This window comes from Heliconius melpomene, chromosome 6 (assembly GCF_056956725.1).
Source record: "Heliconius melpomene rosina isolate 202511_hmr_F chromosome 6, ASM5695672v1, whole genome shotgun sequence".
Taxonomy (NCBI): Eukaryota; Metazoa; Arthropoda; class Insecta; order Lepidoptera; family Nymphalidae; genus Heliconius; species Heliconius melpomene.
Genome location: NC_140394.1, coordinates 7588500 through 7609993, shown reverse-complemented (window position 1 = coordinate 7609993; position 21494 = coordinate 7588500). Strand labels below are relative to the sequence as shown.

The window sequence follows — 21494 nt, the reverse complement described above, 5'->3', positions numbered from 1 at the left end:
CAGACGTCTCGGTCACAGGCTTATGATAATAACATTGACTCATGGTTCGGTGGTATCAAGGGCTTAATTGCTTTACTGCGCTGCCAAGACGCTACGTGAATGATGGTCGGTTGTGTGGCCAAACGACGCGGCCGTCTCCGCGCCCCCCCTTCCCCACCTCGTATGACATATTGTGATAGTCTCGAATGTGACTCGTGAGTCACCACGTACTCCGGATGAATTTTAAGTGTTTAGTGACTGGAGTTCAAATGCGTAGAGACGTTTGAACTAAGTTATTATACTTTCATATAGCCACAGAACCACATGAACATAGACTCCTAGACTAAATTATATATATATTTTTTTATTATTATAAGTAATACAATAGTACGCACTATTTAATTTGATAGTATATGATTATTTAACTTTACGTGACTACGGTATATTATATAAAGTGGTTTTCAGCCACATTTCTAGTATAGTTATTGTATTATTTCCTCTTGCCTTATTTTTCATTGTTATGACACAGAAAGGGTCTTGATTCATAGGCCATTAAAAGGAACATTTCTTTAGAACTCTGATAGTGTTATCTTCCTCGTAGCTTATTCATAATAATATTGCCTCTCTTCATGAATAATATTCTAGTATTTGCTTTGTTTATAGGTACGATCATTATCCATATAAACATGTACATAACGATCGCATGTAGATTAACGATGTATCCCGTGTATAGCAGGGTAGGCAGAGGGAACCTAGTGTTAAGACATTCCGCTTGTGCTTTGTTGACAGAATTGAAAATATTAGTAAATAATAATTCATTCTCCCGAGTTGGGATTGAACCCACGACTATCGCGTTACAGTTACACCCTCGAGCCCCTGCGCCACGACGTCAATTATGTACATAATTGGCCGCTTAATTATGTACCTATGCAAAAATAACATAATACAAATAAAGTTTAAAATTTCATAAACACATAATATAGGCTTACATGAAACTATTGTACAGAATTAATTAAAATTGAAAAAAATCTGCTTTTAATTCAAATTAAATTCTTTGTTCGTGTTTCGAGCTTAAATAACAAATTAATATCAACAATGTATTTTTAAATTCGTTCATATTTGAATGAATAAAATTGTTTTATAAAACCATCCATATGTGATATATCTTTGAAATGATACCTGCGCTAATTAGAATGGGATAACAATGAACCGTATCAAGTACACCTATTGAAATATACCTATAATATACCACGTTCCCGCGGGGAGTTGCGGCCGTTGACCTGAGCGACCGCGTATGAGTTCGGAATTTGCTATTAAAAATTTACAATATTCATGTTTTTATTATATTAAAGCTTTAGTTATTTATTATTCGTTATTATTTATTATTATAATTTATACTAATTTATAACTTACTAAAATTCTATAGGGTAATCTGAGGTACTTTGGTATCAGCATCTCTATGGACAGAATATTTCACAAAGGAATGATTACTCATTAGTGAGTGTTGTATTCTTAATATTTCATGCTTTTTAAGGTGTTATTCACACAATTAGTAATATGAAAATAGGTATGTATAAAACTTCAAGCATATACGACGTTGTTAAGTTGCCTCGTTCAATAAAATATTAAACTTATAAAATAAAATAAAAGGTTGATGATCTTTTAAATAAATTATTGCCATTATAAGAAACTAAATATATCTATGTTAACCCGTGATTGTCTATAAATTATACATTTAATCAGTCGAGTACATATCAAACATAGCAGATATTTGTATTATATCTGCATTATACATTTGAACCGAAGTTATATATCTCAATGCTTGACATCTTGATTCAATTTCTCCTCAATAATCATAATTGACCTGAGCTTACTCTCTAACTAGATCGCAGGCTATCGATCGCAGCGATATGCTCGCTCGTACATTGAGCACCTACTATTATTATTGTGATTTGTACCTATTTGCATTTTGCACCCCTTCTCGTTCTCGTTATAATGAACTACTGTTTACAGATATGTATTATACTAGCGGCCCACTCGCGGTTTCACCCGCGTGAACTATGTTATTATTAATTTTTGTCTCCATGACTACGTCCTAGTGACGTCTATGAAAAATTTGAGACTCCTAGCATTTGTAGTATAACAAAGTTTCATACAAACTTTCGACCCCAAAAACAACCCCTTAGAAATCGAATATTGCAAATTCCCGTCTTAGCGAGCACCTACGTCCTATAAGTAACTCCTATGCAAAATTTCAGATTCCTAGCACATGTAGTTTCTGAGATTTCGTGATGAGTGAGTGACTTTTCGATTTTATATATATAGAAGACTAGCGGCCCGCTCGCGGTTACACCCGCGTGAACTATGTTATTATTAATTTCTGTCTCTATGACTACGTCATAGTGACGTTTATGCAAAATTTGAGACTCCTAGCATTTGTAGTAACGAAGTTTCATACAAACTTTCTACCCCAAAAACAACCCCTTAGCAGTCGAATATTGCAAATTCCCGTCTTAGCGAGCACCTACGTCCTATAAGTAACTCCTATGCAAAATTTGAGATTCCTAGAACTCGTAGTTTCTGAGATTTCGTGATGAGTGAGTGACCTTTCGATTTTATATATATAGATTATACTGTAACATGATCGTTTATTATTTATTGTAAAAATATTTTCGTAATTTTTTTTATGGTTTTAGTAACTCGAAAAGGGAAAAAATGGAAAAGGAGCACTTTGTTGTCCGTCCGTCCAATATCATTTATCTCGGAATCGCGTAGAGACATCAAGCTAAAATTCTGCTGCAAGCTGCTCAAACATTCAGTTTAATCAAAAGATACGAGCATTTATGCATAGTTATTACTGCATTTTTTATGAAATTTACCGCGTAAGCTAAGAACCTACAGTTAGACAAACACCTTGGAATGGCCTACCCGCAGCAGTGTTTCCTGGTCGGTACGATATGGGTACCTTCAAAAAGCGCGTCTATCTCCACCTCAAAGGCCGGCAACGCACCTGTAGGTCATCTGGTGCTGCACGGGGTCGTGGGCGGCGGTGATCATCATCAGGTGACCCGAACGCTCGTTTGCCTTGTCCTTTTTTCATAAAAAAAAACCTACACTTCTGAAATTTTGCACAAAGTGGGGACTTACAAAATAATTACAACCTATTTAAGATATATGATAAGAACAAACTGAACAAAATATCAAAGATTTAATCTCTTAAAAGTCTAAAAGATAACCTATGTACATAGTATAGTAATAGGTAAATATGTAAGTATGTATATCTTACAATTATACATAATTATGCAGAATATTCTCGAATATAAAAAATATAACTATACAATTTTAAATGTGGAAAATCATAAGGATGATTTTCCACATTTAAAAAGCGCCTACGTGCAAAAATAATTGGGTCACTAGAACTCGGCACAAGGACTCATGTCGCGGGCAACTGTGGAGGTTATATCCTACTCCTAAAATATATACTCCAAATACATTTATACCATTAAACGAAACATTTGGTGTACTGTTTTTGTACTTTAAGGATTATTTAACGAGTAAAATCATGAGTAGGTACCTACTTATTACATAATATTATTGTAGGTGTTATATTTTTGTAATATTTCATTTTTTAAAAAATCTATATTAGCTAGCCCGATTATATTCGGGAAAAATCGTAAAGCTAGTCTAAAAATAATAACACAAATGTAGATACACAGATAGACGCTAAACGACACTATTAATTACCATTTCACTTTCCGTCAATACTTTCATTTGATGTTTTTCTCTAGATTGATCTCTAGACTAGCTCAGTGTCAGATCACTATTTATTAAATAAGCCAAAATAAAATATGACAATCGTATTATTTCTTATAAAAATTACAAAATTACCCCGTGCTACGATGCGTGGCTACGTGCTCTTGACTGCATTGCTCCATACAAATTACGGTGTCTGCAAGGCTGAAACGACCAACCAGACCATGAGAGGAGGTGGAATGATTGTTTTGCGTCCGTATAATTGGAGCACCAGTCACCAGTTCGAATTCGCTACGTCCCGTACACAGTATGTCAATTAGGTCGTATCGGTAGTTGGTACCGAGTGTTTATTTATATTGCTCAATTGTTCACTAATTCAACTCAGTGGAGATGGTGATTGTATAACAATAGTCTGTTTGAATTTGAAAAGATACAATGGAATACGATTAGTCATTTCTAATACAATAACATATATACCTATATATGTACATTATGTTTTTCTTTATATTTAGCACTTGTGTTTTGTATTATTATATTAGAACTAATTGCACTAATACCATCAACTAAATATAAAAAATAATTTAAATTATTAGTTTAGTTTAGTTTAGTTTATACTTTATTGCACACAAATAAAAGAAAAAGAATAACAGAAATAGAACAGAAAAGAAATAAAAAAACAAGTATGCAAAGGCGGCCTTATTGCTTCAAGCAATCTCTTACAGGCAACCTTTGATAACAGCAAAGGACTTAAAATATAAAAAGAGAAGGGTGGAATAACGTTATGTGCAAACTAAAAAATAATAATAATAATACTAAGTAAACACATAAAATACTTATGATATATACAAAAATACAAAGCTCAAACACAATACATAAATACATATATATATAAATAAATACATATAAACACATATATTCTTATACAAACAAATGCTACATATAATATAATATAATATGTACAATATAATTAATAGATAGAAGAGTCTACAAATTTTCTAAATTAAAAAGGTGATGTTTTAGACGTCTTTTAAATATGTCAAGTGACATTGAATGTCGCACTTCAGAAGGAAGTGCATTCCAGAGAATAGCAGCTTTCACAGTAAAGGAGTTGGAATAGAAGTGGGTATAGCAGGTTGGAAGTTTGAGGAGGTTATCACTTTGCGACCTTAGTTCAAGGCGTAGAAGAGAATCGGAACCAAGGAAGTTGAAACGCTCTTTTAAATAAGAGGGAGCGAAAGGATTGTATAGGATCGAGTAAAGAAGAGTAAGCATACGATAATTGCGGCGAAGTCTAATAGGAAGCCATCCTAGCTGACGACGGTAATCGGAGACATGATCATATTTACGCAGACCAAAAATAAATCTTATACATAAATTTTGTAACCGCTCTAGTTTATTCAATTGTTCCTCAGATAGATCCGGGTAACAAGAGTCAGCATAATCCAAAATCGGTAGCAGTAGCGTATGAGCTAGAGTAGTTTTGGTTTTCATAGGTAGAAAATATTTCTATCTTTTCAAGCCTCCGATATTAGCGAATAGTTTTCTGCTGACCTCAGCTATCTGCGCTGACCAAGATAGTGAGTTGTCTAGAAAGATCCCAAGGTTTTTAACGGTCGGTCTAACAGTTAAAACAGTACCATCGAACTGTATAGTAGGAAGGTCATTCACATTAATTTTTTTTAACTGCTTAGTACTACCAATGATACTAACCTGTGATTTGGCAGGATTAACAGATAGGCCATAAGACCTGCTCCAACTAGCAACATTCAGCAAATCCATATTGAATTTACGAATAGCTTCATCTATATCACTTGAAGGCGTACACATGTAAATCTGCAAGTCGTCAGCATATAGATGGTGGGATGAGGAAAGGTTTTGGGAGATAGAATCAATAAAAATAGAGAACAGGAGAGGAGAAAGAACACCCCCTTGAGGAACACCCATAGAAGAAGAACGAAGGGAAGATCTTTTGTCATTGGTTTGTACGTATTGTCGCCGATCAGACAAATAGCCTCTGAACCATTCCGTCGCATGAGAAGAGATGTTAATTGATCGTAAAACAGCGAGTAGTAGGTCAGTGTCTACTGTGTTAAAGGCATTACTAAAATCGAGCAAAGCAATAACAGTAACATTTTGTCTATCCATATTTAGCCGTATATCATCACAGACTTTAATTAAGGCAGTGACTGTACTGTGCGCACAGCGAAAACCAGACTGCAAATCAGATAGAATATGGTTTTCTAAAAGGTACTGATTTAGCTGGTGCGAGACAATACGCTCTAAAACCTTTGACAGGAACGGAAGTATTGAAATGGGACGGTATTGAGAAAAGGATTTTGGATCTTTGGACTTTGGTATGGGAAAAATGCGGGCTATTCGCCACAAGCTAGGAAAGGAATTAGTGGTCAGGGAGAAATTTAAAATGTGAGTAATTACAGGAGCTATAACATTAAGGGGTAAAATAACCATTTTACGATTGATACCATCGAAACCAGCGGCATCCGATTTAATACCTAAAATATATTTTTTTACCTGGGCTAATGTGACTTCGGAAAAATGGAATGGAATGGTTGATGGAAACGGCAGGGAACTGATAGATTTCAATGTATTTGCCTTAGTAGTACTATCCATAGGCGTTACTGAGGTGAAATGCGTATTTAAAGCATCAACATCAATATCGCGATTCAAGTCTTGACGTTGCCGACCGATTCCCAACGATTCAAGAAACTGCCAAGATTTACGTGGATTTAAATTTTGCAAATTAGAATCGATGTAGTTCCGCTGCGCATCTCTGCAAACTCTACTACACCGATTACGCAAGATCTTATATCTTGAAGAATTTTCATCAGTAGGATTACGTTTATACTTACATTTAGCTCGATTTCTTTTTGCCATCAAAGATCTAATATCCTGCGTAATCCATGGTGCAGGTAAGTGTTTCAACTTAATGGGTCTAAATGGAGCATGCTTGTCATAGAGTTCCGTGAGCAGGGAATTGAAGATATCCAGTTTAGTATCAATATTGTCGGCGTTAAAGATGGTGTTCCAGTCGATATTGGTGAGGTCACACATAAACTTCTCATTATCAAAATTTGTAAAATTACGTCGCATGACGATGGATGGTTTAAATTTAGGAGGACGAACATTATAAGACAAATACATCAAATCGTGGTAGGAAAAGGCATCAGCGGGAAATTGTCCATGGAGCTTTGCAAAATCAGCAGAGGAAACTATTAAAAGGTCAAGTTGGGATGGAGCACAGTTAGGGAAATGGTGTGTGGGATTTGTAGGAAGTAATGTTAAATTCGAGCTGTTAATAATATTAAGAAGTTGCTTCGCACGGAAATCATTTTTTTTAATACAAGTATTAAAATCCCCAAGGATTATAGTGTGATCGACATTGGGCACGTGTTTTTCTAATATAGTCTCGAAAGTGTGAAAGTAATCTATGTGAAGTGAAGGACTATAGAAAACACCAAGTAACAATTTTGAACGCCCGAGTAACATTTCGATAAAAACATATTCAGCAGCTTCAGAGTATTGCGAGGGGGACTTACTAACTAATGTAAAGGGTATATGGTTTCGGATATAAATGGCTACACCGCCGCCACCCTTACCTATGCGGTCATTTCGTATAAGGTGGAAGTTAGGTATGGAGAAGGATGCGGAAGGTAAACAAGGCTTAAGGAATGTTTCGGAAATTAATATCGCATGGACACTTTTACAATCAAAAGAAGTTAACAGGTCAGGATAGTGGGCTGGGATGCTTTGGGCATTAATATGCACCACATTGAAATTTTTTGGGGAGCTTGAAAAGGTGTTGTCCAGAAAAGAAGAAATAGGAACTGAAGTACTGCAAAAACTGCTATCAGAGGAAGATGGTAGTGAGTAAGAAGAATCGTCACTTAAATTATAAGTATTATTATCGTACATTATAAATATAATAACAAATATTAAAATATATAAATAAAATATATATGCAATAGATTAAAATAATATTAACATAAATTATATATGAATAGAACGTTGTTCATCCTTCACCACCAACAATATGTAAAAAGAAAGAGATTGCATTGAAGGCTATTTATAATAGCACAGCAAAAAAAATAAATAAATAGGAAGATAAAAAAAAAATAAAAAAATAAAAGTTACAATAAGATCAAATTTAAACTACAAACTTACACACTACACAAGCAAAAAAAAAAGTAAATTTAACACTACCAAACCTAAAAAAAGAAAATATTGCTACTTCCTTATTTATATAACGAAATATGCCACTACAAACTAAAAATACAATAAAAATAAAAGAAAATCCATAGCAAGCAAAAAAAAAAAAGAAGTAAATAAAGAAAAAATAAAAAATAAAAGAGTGGACAGAAATTATATACAACAGTAGAATGTTTGAATAAATAACATAATTATACTAGTAACCAACATAAATTAAACATTAATATTTAGCTAAACTACTATTGCTTTTTATACTAAAAACAGCAATGCAGCAAAATATTATCTATAAATTGATTAATACAATCTGTAAAAAATAATTGACATTGACAGAACTAAGTTACGGTATAGAAGAAAACATAATTATATAAATTGCTGTCAAAGCTAGTAAACAACATCTTATATTAATACTAATAATTAAAAATTGAATAAGAAAATAGGATTAAATATAAAACAACCAGAAAAATACAAAGATAAAAGAAAAAACTTGATACTTATACAAAATTAAACTAATAAGGAAGACCAACACCAAAATAAATTTAAAAAAATCAAAAATATTACATTTAAAATTCGGTAGAGTGAAAAATTAAATACACATATACTCATTATAATACACAAAGACTGTTCATAAAGATTACTTTTTCACTAACCGTTTAGACCTAATTTGTGAAGCCTTAGTTTCCTTGTAGCCAGGGTTTGGCTGGTCAGCTGGAAGGTTAATGACTGATGGAGCGGCTTGGGAGCAAGATATTTGCAATGCATTCACTGCAGCCTCCGATGTGACCCTGTTACGGGATTTGTCATGACCAATAATAACTATATAACCGTCCTTGGTCCAACAATTATTAATTCCAAATCTTTGGCGAGCCAAGAGAAATGCCTTATGCCTTTCCTTAGTGAGAAATTCTGACATTGTTATGCCAGTATTTTTCAATCTAGTTTTAGCAAGCCATATTTTATTTTTTAAAGCAAGATCTGGAAATTTTATTAAGATAGGCCTTGGCTTGTTATTGGTGTTACTGCGACCTAAGCGATGGCACCTGCTCATAGAAGTAGCATTAAACTCAGGCAAACTGAGATGCTCAGAGATTACCTTTACAGCGGTTGAGGAGACAAGCTCATTCTTCACCTCAGGAATTCCATGCATAAGGATGATCTTCTTCCTGGATCTCATTTCCAAAGCATCAAATTTGTTGGTCAGTAACATGATCTGCTTATGAAGGCTTTCCAACGCAGACACAACAAAAGATCTAAACTCAGTAAACTGTGCCACTATGTTAGTCACTGGGCTCGCTGGGGCAACAGAAGTATGAAGATTATTTTCAAAATCAGTCATTCTTTTGTTGAAAAGTTCACTTAACTCATTTATAGTGTGCTTCATTGACTCCATGATGCAGTGGTAGTAAGAAAAAAATAGTTTTAAGGTTAGGCGTTATTTTGTTAAAACTTGTGTAAAGAAAAACTGCACTTTTAATAAAGGATTACTATGCTGGTGGCTTGGATGGTTTTTTTATTACATCACTTGACTAATATATATTAATATTTAATAAATTATCAATATGATTGCGAGAGTACAAAAATCGCGTGTTCGCGTGTTATTATTTTTTATTAGATAAAATAGACAATAAAATACAATTTCCTAACTATATATGACCGACGACATTGTATACCTACTATATAAAAATCTCTGGCATGGCTATAGATACCTAAATGTTTTCAGAATAACAAGGGGCGTTAATCTCTTGCATGAAGCGAACTTTTAAAACTCGAGGGACAATCGAGTAATCCGTAATCTTCCGGGAAGCTCCCTTTTAGGTCGGTTCGGGCTTACAAATGTAAAAACAAAGGATCTAATATAAAAATAAGAAATTTCCACGTTAAAAGAGGCACTTAATTAATTCGGACTTTTAGATTTTCTGATCCATTAAAAAATATAACTATGTTTTTGTTAGTTTGTTTTAGAAAAAAAAAATGTAGCGCTGAACTGTAAGGCAGTAAATATACATTAATTTTAATATTATAACTTTAAAAAAAAGCGTAAAATTAAAGAAGATAATTTAAGATTGTAGGTGTAATTTAATGAAATTAATTATTTTTTTTATGTAATAATTTGTTATATAAAACCAAGTTGTGGCTTAATAAGCATGTCAATGGCGGAACTTGTCCGCTAATTAAAATGTATGCGTTCATTGTTGCAAATCTCTTTCATTAGAAGGGAAAACGAAAAATAGCACACATTGTTCAATTTGCTCTTTTATTTATGGCGTCTCTTAACGTGCTGGTTGTGCACCAGCTCGCTATTGTCAGATAGGTTGGAGAACAGAATTGTATGGTAAAAAATACATATTTTTTTCTTCATATGCTTACTGTATTAGGACCAAACAATTAAAAAATCTATCATTTTGTAATAACCTCGCCACAGTCCATAATAGAACGTCAGTACAAATAGCTAAGACCCTTAGCTTATTCAATTATAGTATAACATGTATTGCAACAAATGGTTGTTTAACAGAATATTAATTATAACCTTAGTGAAAGTTTCTCCTACTCGAAGCGTATCTAACTTATAATAACTTGGACCGCATTACGTCTACGTCACCTGAATTATCTCGAGAGAACTATAATTATACTATACTTATATTTACTGTTTACGTGATATTTAACTCGCATGCGTGCAAACGTTTTGCCTGATGTTGATTTGTAATGAAGACTGTAATGTGCAAAATTGCACAGTGTGTGTTTAACGTATGAAATATATTATTTAAAGATATAGCCGAATGTAAATAGATAAAAAAAAACACTTATAATAATTTTTATCTGTTGTTTAATTTCACTTTCAAATTGAAATTATATTTTGCACCTAAAAAACTCGTACATGGACGTATTCAAAATTTACAAAAAATATATATACTTAATTGTCAAATAATTTTGTCTCTAAAGTAAATTGCAAGTTAAATAACTATTATTTAATGTACATAGTTACCTACTACACTTATTCGTATACTGAAGTGAGTTTTGTCATCATGAGAACTAATGAAATAACATTTTGAATAAAATAAACATTATCTCGAAATAATAAAAAAAACTCTAAAAGAACTCTTTTTTTATGAGAATTTCACTGAAATGACATAGCGAAATAAATTCTCCCTATCAGTCTGAAAACTTGATAAAATAAGCATTTGTAGAGAATGTGCTTAATTAAAAAATTCAAACTTGTGAAAATAATATTTATGAAAGTTTTTGCATACTTCAGTGCGCATAATTGGACGTTGCCCCTAGATGTAGAGCAGATGTACCTACCCGGCTACTGAAAAAAATATGAACAGAGTTTCTGTGAAATTTGGATAGCTCTTGTTTAAACTTCAGATTATTTTTTAAAGCCCTGATAAAATGAACAGCCGATATGCATGGAGTATATTTCTAGGCTTCGGCAAGTTTAGTATATAATTATGCTGATACTATATTTTTATTGGTACAAATTTATTTACTTTACATATATATACTGTAGGTTTTTTTTATATAATAAATAATATAAATATTAACTAAAATTTCGCTGAAAATTATAAGTACGTTTTCTAAATGTTGATATTGTATGATCTTAGAAGAAGTAGTTTCTTACAACAAGATTTACCTTATCGTATTATATTTTTGTTCGTACTTTTCTTTCTTCGTACGGCTGTAATGGCTTAGTACATTAACGCTATCAGCGTAACGTATTATAATACCGAGAGCAATTATTACCATAACTTTTTGAGACATAACACGACGCTAAGTTTTCTATGTTCGTTTTAAAAACAATTTATCTCTCTCTCTCTCTGTAAAGTATGGTCTCTCTTTGAGAAGTTATATCCTCACTTACGTTCAACGCGCAGCATCCGTTTAAAAAAAATCGCACCATCCAGGTTCCGTATACATTATTACAGGAAGTTCAACGACCGCATCAGGAGATGTAGGAATATGTATTTTATAATAAGCGCTTATAATATATTTATTATATAGTTTTTTTCAAATAATGCTTGAATTCAACGTATATTTTAACTGCGGAATTCCTAAAACTTATCTTTTATATTATTTGACATCAAAATAGAAAATATTACATTGATCACTTACCATATAAAGTGAGTCTATACGTGCTCTATCGATTCTAATATGCCTTTGATGTGTGCTACGTAATCGACACGTTGCGTTGGCTATTCTCCTTTCAGCCAGCTAATCTACTGATCTTGGCTGGCTATCACATACATTGTCTGCGCCTTTGAGCGAAGTATTAAATGGGTCGTCATTATGCTATAAAATCAATTGTAAATAAATATAAATAATTTCTAATTAATAAAATTTATATAATGAAGTTCTCGTGGCGTAGTGGAACAGCGGCTGTCTTTGAACGTGATGGTTGTGGCTTCCATTCACAGTAGAGGGAATGAATTATTTTTAATTCTAAGTTTTGTAAGCGAGGTGCTGCTGTGAGGTGCTCATATACTTGAAACTCTTTAATTTCCTCTTCAATTCTTTGATTTTAATGCAATCCTTTGAACGTATTACAATTCAAACAATAGTTAGATTCAAAGTGGCTTCGTTTTTAGCATACAATGTCATAATACATTATACATGTGAAAACACATTTGTACCGACTTACAGGATGCAGAATATGTTTATAACTACCATATATAATTCGTAGAAATAATTTACTTAATTTATACGAAAACTGTGTGTACTACAATATTCTTTTTGCGATCACAAGCTAGCAGTAAATATTTTGATCAAAAAACTAGGCTTTTAAATACTTGTATATTTATATTGTAAGATACAAAGTTAAAAGGTTAGTCACCCTTGCATTAAACGTTATACATGTAGTTTCTTTGTTCATGTTGTAAACACAATGAGTGTTAAATGAGACGCGGTGCTAGCTTAGCTTTTGTGCTCGTATCCAGGCGAGGCGAGCCGCCCTACTAACCCAGTGACACGGGCGAGCGAAAAGTTTCGAACATCTGAACAAATAAATGGATGTAAATATCGGCAGGGCTTAACAAATCAATCTGGTTTATAGTTTATTTGGTTTTGTAAGTCCTGGTAGGTACATTATATACAATTCTATAAAAATCACTTTAAAAAATAAGCTTCACGCTACGCACACAGTACGTTAAGAAGAAGGACGAGCCTAGTGTTAAGACACTTCGTTCCTCATTTTCCGCAGAATTCTATAAGCATTGTGTGTTGAGTGAATGTGTGTGTGTTGAGAAAGTCAACGCTGACCTTTGTCTCGCCACCAGAGCGCAGAAATCCAATTTTAAATAAATAATCGAGTGGGGGTCGAACCCACAACAGAACAGTCGCTTGTGCTCCTTCCCTTTAGTAGAAACTAAAGTACTATAAAATAAGTTAGAAATTAAAATTTTGCATGATATAGATTAAATACTAGACAAAGTTTAAGAGTTCTGCCACTCAACACACAATATGTTTTCAAATTATCTTTGCATATCCTTCTGTATGCGGGTTACAGCGTGAAGCTGAAAATAAAAAAAAAGTAAAAAAAAAAAATGATATTAATTTTCTTTCTATTATACACTCGGCGTGTGGTAACATAACGATATGGAACCATCAAATGAGTGGATAAATATTCATGTACATGAGAATACAATTTATCATAAAAATACGACCTCCTTGTGCGTGTGGACTAAGTGTCTTCTAACAAAGAAATACAAAGAGTTTGCCTTTTGTACAACAACAGTGAGTAATGGTGGAATCACTCTAAACTCTCTGGTAAAGAGGACTTGTATAGAACGAAGGAAATTTAAAATATAATTTTTTAAACATTAAAATAAGATTACATACTTTTACTTTAAATTATAATTTTAAAATATTTATTTCTGAAAATGGACTTATATAAATTGTTTAGCTGTAAAAAGGTCAACGAGAACGTATAGGCTATGGATGGGTATTTGGTCGAGTTCGTGGAACGTGTCGGTAGTGCTATCATATTACTGGGGTAATTTGTATCCTTATAAATGAAATATATAATCCAAAGGGAAACTTTGTTATCCTTATTGTGAGAACGATAACATTCCACGTATATTTTATTAATGTTTATTGTTACTGGTAGGGATAGAAAGTATGTTCGTTTTATATCTGATTCATAATTCAATTCGGCCTCTCCCGCGTGCTTCAACAGTAAGCAATGGAAAAAATTCTAAAAAGCTCGTTGATTTAGTATTTCGTTGCTGATTGAAAACAGTTCCCGGATGGATTACTTAAATTTTTAAAAAATGAGTAGCGTTTTACATGAGTGATGTCCTAGTTTAACGTGGATTCTAAATAAATATATATAATTTCAAATTAGTTACATAACAACAATCCTAATATATCTATACCTTATGGCGGGACTCAACGCCGCAATTTGCCTCGAATCAGAACTGTTACCAGAAGGAAGAAATAGAAATATAAATTTAAATAAATAAACGTAATATGAATGTCATTAAGTAAGCTTTCTTATGTTGAAATTGTAAAATGTCAACATGTGCAATGCACGTGTGCACTATTGTCGCATAACGACCCAAGAGGGCATTTTTAAGTTAAAATAAACCATCAATATTATTACTATCAACTATCATTCGAAATACGATGACAACAACAGCACACGCATTTTAACTTAACGAAGGGATTATGCTATTTTCATACATTTCTTTCATTTAGAACTCTTTACAAAAAATATACGCACATGAATGATCTAAAAAAAATCAGCTTCACGCTGTATCCCGCACACAGCAGGGAGTCAGAGGGAACCTAATGTTAAGACACTCCGTTCCCCACTTTCTGCCGAATTCTGTAGGTATTGCATGTTGAGTGGCAGAACTCAACGCCGCGCTTTGCCTCGACACCAGAGCGAGGAAATGGAAATGTAAACGTAAATAAATATTTTACTTCCTCGAGTGGGGATAGAACCCACTACCCTCGCGTTACAGTCACACCCTTGTGCCGCTGCGCCACGACGCGACGGCCTGATTGATCTAAAAGCTATAAAAAGAAAACGTAATATCACTTATAATTTACAATCTCACCTTTTAACTTTGAAACGTCCCCACTAAGTAAGTCTTAAATTTAGTAGCCGTGAATTTGTGTTCAAAGTTACGTCCATTGTCCTTAACTTTAAGCTCTCAGAAAGTTTATAATTAATGTCGGGAAAAATTTGTCTTCGGAAAATCGAATCGTTCGCCTTGTCGTTTAATCAACGCCTAGAGAGTTAATGACGACCGACTCGTATTTCTCGGTCTGACTGTTTCTTTGGAAGTTTTGCACCGCAGTGTCCAATGTCGTGACATTTCAAACTGTGTCAAAATTTATATAGGTACATCTTATATTACTGGCTTTTATATTATTTTACTACTAGCGGACGCGCGCAGCTTCGCCTGCTTATTTGCACCCCTAGGGGTGATTTCTAAAAAACCATGAAACATTCGATAAATGAAATATTGATATATGTATTTATTTTTATAAAAGTGATTTTTTAAAATGCTGACATAGAACAACATATAAGATATTTTTTTCTATCTATTTTTTGCAGAAAATTTCATGATTATAAAAAAATATTGTATAAAACTGTTTTTTATACGCGTATTATTTTTGTACGCAGCATCTCGGCGGCTCAGCGAGTACGTGGAGCACTATGAGCCCCTCGAGTACGACGCGGACGTCGTGCACGAGCACCACAAGCGCACGCGCCGGTCGGTGGACGCGCCTGACCTGCGCGTCAACTTCTACGCGCACGGCAGGCGGTTCAACATGCGCCTGCGACGAGACCTGTCAGCTTTTACTGAGGATTTTAAAGTGAGTTTATATGTTGTTTGTTTTGCTTTAAAAAATGTGTTAATCAATTCTGTTATTTTAAATGATTTTTATGTTTTTAATCAATTCTGTTTATTTAAAATTATTATATCAGAGTCATGCCGCCCCGCTCGTGAAAATGATTTTTTTCCGCTACTCAACACGGCACATAAAATTGGGCGGAAAAGGGAGAAGGGATTGTTTTAACACCAGGTTTCCTTTGCCTACCCTGCTCTATCCGGGATAGCGTGAAACTGAATAAAAATGAAATTAAACATAAGCAATGTTATTTTACCGAAGCTGAACAGGCAACATTTAAGTTATCATTATCCCTTCCAAAGAGGAAGTCTAACATCTGGTTGTCAACAAGGAACACTATGTATTCAAGTGTTATAAGACTCAATTATGAAATAGTTATAATATTAACGACCAATTAAACGTCATTAAAATGACTTACCGTTCCATTTCTATTATAATTTAACAACAAAAAAAATAATAACAGAAATATAGAAATGGCTTTTTAGTTCAAAAATTCAGTTACTAAACTATTCTGTAGCAGTGGCACACGTAAATTGCCCACTTATAATGCGAAATTCAAGCTCCGTGAGACCCTAAAGCACGGAACGGGGCTGCATTGGGCGAATACTATTTTCATGGGTAGCTAGCTACTGTGGGGGGGTGTAGCTAGTTCACTGGCATACCATGATCCTATCTTATTTTAGGATAATCTCTAAATAATATATAAAAATTACAAAAGTGAGTTGGTTCGATTGCAACTCAGGGGAATTAATTATTGTTTATCATTATATAGTCATTTCTTGGGTCTGGTGCCAAGGCAAAAGCGCGGCGTTAAGTTCCGCCACTCGACACGGAATGCCGTGTAACATTCGGCGGTAAATGTGTGTGGAGTGTCTTAACATAAGGTTCTCTTGGCCTATCCTACTTAAAAAAAAATGATAACAATAAATTATTTTATTTTGAGTTCATTTAAGATTTAATTTATAAGATTATCCTGAAATGAAATTTTGTAAGATTTGTATATATAAAGAACTGCTGAATTCTTGGTAATCATAAAATATTTAACTGTTTTAAAATAATTAGGTGGAGGGGTCTCAAGGGCAACTACACGACGTCGATACATCACACATCTACAAGGGTGAGCTCGTTGGTAAGTAAGAGGTGTTATATATATATACTAGTGGGCCCGGACGCGGCTACGCCCGCGAAAATATAAGCTACTAATATAAGTGACTATTATATTTATTTTCATAAGGATGAATATCAAATTATAGAAATCATCTAATTTTTGTTAATGTATACAAATCTATATCGGCGCGCGCCATGTATGCATTAAGCAAACTCACTTTGGGTGACGTTTTCTTGAAACAACAAACTTTGCAACCCGTTGCTTAGCAACGCGTAGCGACGATTGTTATTAACATGGCGGAATAAATTGCTTGTCAAATTAATTATTTTAATATATTGGTATATATCGAAAATATTGCAAATATGAGAAAAAAAAAGTATCCTATGTTCATCCCGGGACCCTCAAGTATCTCTATATGAGTATTTTATCACAATTAAATTAGCGGTTTGGCCCTGATTGCGTAAAAGACAGACAGACAGACAGACAGACAGACAGAGTTACTTTCGAATTTATAATATAGGTATGGATAGAATCTTTATTTAGTGTAATCTGGCTCTACTACGGTATTTAATTTTGTTTTTTTTTTTAAAGCTGTCGTGGCATAAGCGTGTGACTGTAAAGGCGACGGTAATGGGTTCGATTTCCACTTGCAGCATCTAAATATTCAATACTTTCATTCCCTCCCTTTGATATAAAAAAATAGTTAAAACATTCATAATTGTACAATATGTTTAAGTTCTATAAGCGACATTAGTTTTGCTATAGCTATTATTGACTACCGTGGCCCTGTCGAAAGTGAAAACCCTCCCTACAAAGTTTCCTCACCAATGAAAAACATGTGAACTCATATTGCAGCATCAATCTCCGAGAGCCCCATCCTCTCTTCCTCTCTATTAACAATTCTACGAGTGTACTAAAACATATTTCTTTCCGCAATTACGGCGCCCAAGTCTCGGCTAATTGGGAGCTTTCGGCGTCCACTCGACTTTTAATGTCGAGCCGTACGATGAATACTGACTGACGAGGTCTCCGATGATCGTCTCTACGCGGCCGATGCCTAACCAATTATTATACTAGAAACTAGAAATTCTATAGATATTTCATAGCTTATTCTTTTGAAAATTGTTTATAAACTTTTAAATACAAATATTTACTTTCTTACTTCAGCCTGGAATCGAACCTAACTAATACGGAATCGTAAGTGATATAATATGGCTGTGTAATAGGATCTAGCTGTTTGAAGTGGTCCAGCAATGAGTAAATAGTCCTCGTATAATAATTGTGAAAGTTCGGTACCAGTGTAAATGGATAAAGTTGCGAGGGCGGTACGGCATCGATCGCAGTTCGTCGTCCTACTTACCGCTGTTCTGATGCACTTAGCCACCAAGTTGCGAACCGAGTTATAGGTACTAGGTATGGTGAATACCCTAAGCGGTAGTTTTAAGAAATTGCCATTCGTGCAATGCCTGTAAACTGGTAACAATGTTTTCTCTATGCTAATACGTTTTCATAAGTTAAATATTTCAATTTGATGTTATTGTACTCGTAATGGTATAAAAATATATATTAATCTATCGCAATTTTTTATGTAGTTATAAATTTAATTAAACTTACAAATCTGTATTAAAAAATAACGAGAGTGATTAAAATAAACAGGTAGAAACAACTTCCCCCCGACTTATGGAAATGAGCGCGCATTTTCCAACGGACTCTTTAAAATTTTTACTGAAGACATTTTTGGAGCCCCATGGCTTATACAAAACATCACATCTCTCGTATTTACGCCCCTTAACTTGTGTAATTTCATAATGTCGGGGTCTGACTCGTTTTTTCAAAACAACATTTTATTATGGGGATTTTAAACTCTACCTTAAAGCGGCAGAGTATATTTTAAATAGTAGTTTTTTTTCATAACGTTTCTTACTTAGATTAAATTTAAGATGTAAAAATGAGATTGATATTTATTCAGCGCGCAGCTAATTAAATATAGAAATTACCTGCAAGTCACTGACTTAAACATCTCTAAATATTTAAAACTTTACTTCAATAAATACTTTCATCGCTTACAGCAAATTACTTTTCTTCCAAGAAAATCTTGAAAGAAAAGAAGTTTGTTTTGCTTACTAGATTCAGAGATATTTTATTGTATGTATAGATACGTAAGTTTTAAGTTATGTACTAACACAATTTTTACCTTTTTCTGGATTAAGTGGATTATAATTATATTAATCAAATTTATTCATATTCTTTTATATTATCTATCATGTTTTAACTATGTATGTATATAATTATAAAATATGTAATATATATAGTTCATGAACTTCAAATAAATTGGATTCCCTCTGAACATATTTTCATATCTCCCCACTGACACCTGTCCCCAAATGAAATGAGTCACCGCCATCGCCACTATCTGATATAATCAATTTAGACCCTAATACAATTTGAACACGAAAACTTTCCTATGAAACGAACAAACAATGTTTTTTCTGTCTGTGGAACGGAAAATTAAATACAATATTTATTTGTGACAATAATCTTTATCAGTTAAGGAGAACGAAGAGTATGCAAAATTCTCTTTGTCTCCGTCTTCTATTATATGCGGAAAATACGTCGAGCTAAGTAAACATAAAAAGTAAATCTAATCTTATACTAAACACAAGCTTTTTATGTACATAAAAATAAGACTACACTTTTTTGTTATTATTTTTTTGTAGACCTAAACTTAAGAGGGTCAAATATTGAAATAGGTATCGAGCAGGAGTGCGTCCTTGAAACTGGTTTCAGAAATCCCCCTAGGACACGCAGTCATGTTAAAGTAAATTTTAATCTACAATAAGTTTTCTTAGTATTATATAGTCAAACTAGCGACCCTCTTGCGGCTTCGCCCGCTTTTACTACTGGAGTATTCATATAATGTATGTTTGCAAAGCACTTAAGATAATGTGAAAATTAATTAAACCCTAATGCAACCCGCATTTTCGTAGTTTCAATAAGGATTTTCCAATTGTTTTACACAGCAAGGATTTTTTAGTAGGTATCGTTATTTTAAATCTGTGCTACTAATCTTTTCAAGTACTTATTAAAATATATTTAAATGACTACTTTTAGATAGTTAAATGACTATTTTTAAACGGAAGAAATTATAAACAAAAACCTACCTACTATTAATTACTACAAAAAATATGAAACCAAATATATCGCGCTGAAATAATACATTCAACTCATATTATCCAATACGTGCAAACGCATCTAAATCTTCGTTGCCATAAAGGCAGGCGGGTTTTTTTTTCGAGCTTGTGGTTAATGCTGAAGAGGGTATTCTGTTCCTGATGAAAAGCAAGAAATATGTGGCTGCCTGTGAGGAAAATTAAATAGAATGCATCGGCCGGGAATCGAACCCGGGCCGCCCGCGTGGCTGGCGAGCATTCTACCACTGAACCACCGATGCGTGTAAGGCAGGCGGGCGCGGCGGACGCATGGCGAGTGGCGAGCCGTTTCGCAGCAAGGATTTTTTGATATTGTAACAACTTCTAAAGTACTTATTAAAATAAAAAACAGTAAAAGACAGTTTTGATCTACATTGAATGGCCAACGTAACTAATATACTTATTTATATACTGAGAGTAAGGGATAAGTGAAACTTGAGTAACATTCAGCTGATGTGTGAACGGCGGGATGTGTCAACAATTAAATGCGTTTTTCTGTAAAACTATTCGCAATTTCGAAATAGTGTAAAAAGCAAATTTTATCTTCGTTTAACGTAGAAAATTAATAAAGTATTTTAAAGGATAAGGATTAATACCATTATGGAAAAATATCCCTCACAATAAAAAATATATTGAAATTATTATTTTTAGACAGAAAAATGATCACTACACGTTATTCTTAAAAGATACGAATATGCTCTCGCGGACTTTTTTGTAGATCTTATTAAGAGGAACAATACTCCAGTACATTTTTTTCATGTAGTACTTACCCTTAGAGCAGCACATGCGCGAAAGTGTCTCAACGGGTAGGACTTTATACACATTTATCGTATTTATGTTAATTTACATAAGAATGTACAAATAATAAACTATATATAAACCTTTACGAAAAACACTCTACTTAATGGTGAAGACCGCATCAAAATCCGTTGGGTGGTTTAGAAGAAGAAGAGTTAGAAACAACAGACAGACACGAAAAGCGACTTTGTTTTATAAGATATAGGATAAATAAATATTACTTATATTAATTTTCGCGTCAATACTTATTTTCATCTTGTTTTATTTTTGATCGTAATTTTTTGACAACATAAACTAGAAATTCGCCTAAATCCCGTCAGTGTTATTAACACACACATATTTAGAACTCATTTGTTTGACTTTTACTATATCAAAAGCTGAATAGTCTTAATTATATTTACCGTTATCTGAATTGAGTTTTTCGGCTTAAGACATCCATTGAATGTATTAATTAATACAAAACCTGATGCTTCCATCTATCTTTAAACCATTAATCATTTTATCTTGCTATAAATAAAGATGATATAGATGAAAAAGAGAGATTACATATATTGTTAAAATTTAAC

At 33.4% G+C, this 21494-nt stretch overlaps 1 protein-coding gene across 1 annotated transcript in view; it reads left to right on the top strand.

Moving 5' to 3' along the window:
• The window catches only part of kuz (zinc-dependent metalloprotease kuz), a 51906-nt gene that overhangs the window by 11522 nt on the left and 18890 nt on the right, over nucleotides 1–21494 (top strand). The window contains exons 2-3 of the mRNA XM_085186339.1: nucleotides 15584–15777; nucleotides 16876–16942. Of these exons, the coding sequence (XP_085042465.1) occupies nucleotides 15584–15777; nucleotides 16876–16942 (261 nt within the window). The remainder of the gene's footprint in view (nucleotides 1–15583; nucleotides 15778–16875; nucleotides 16943–21494) is intronic.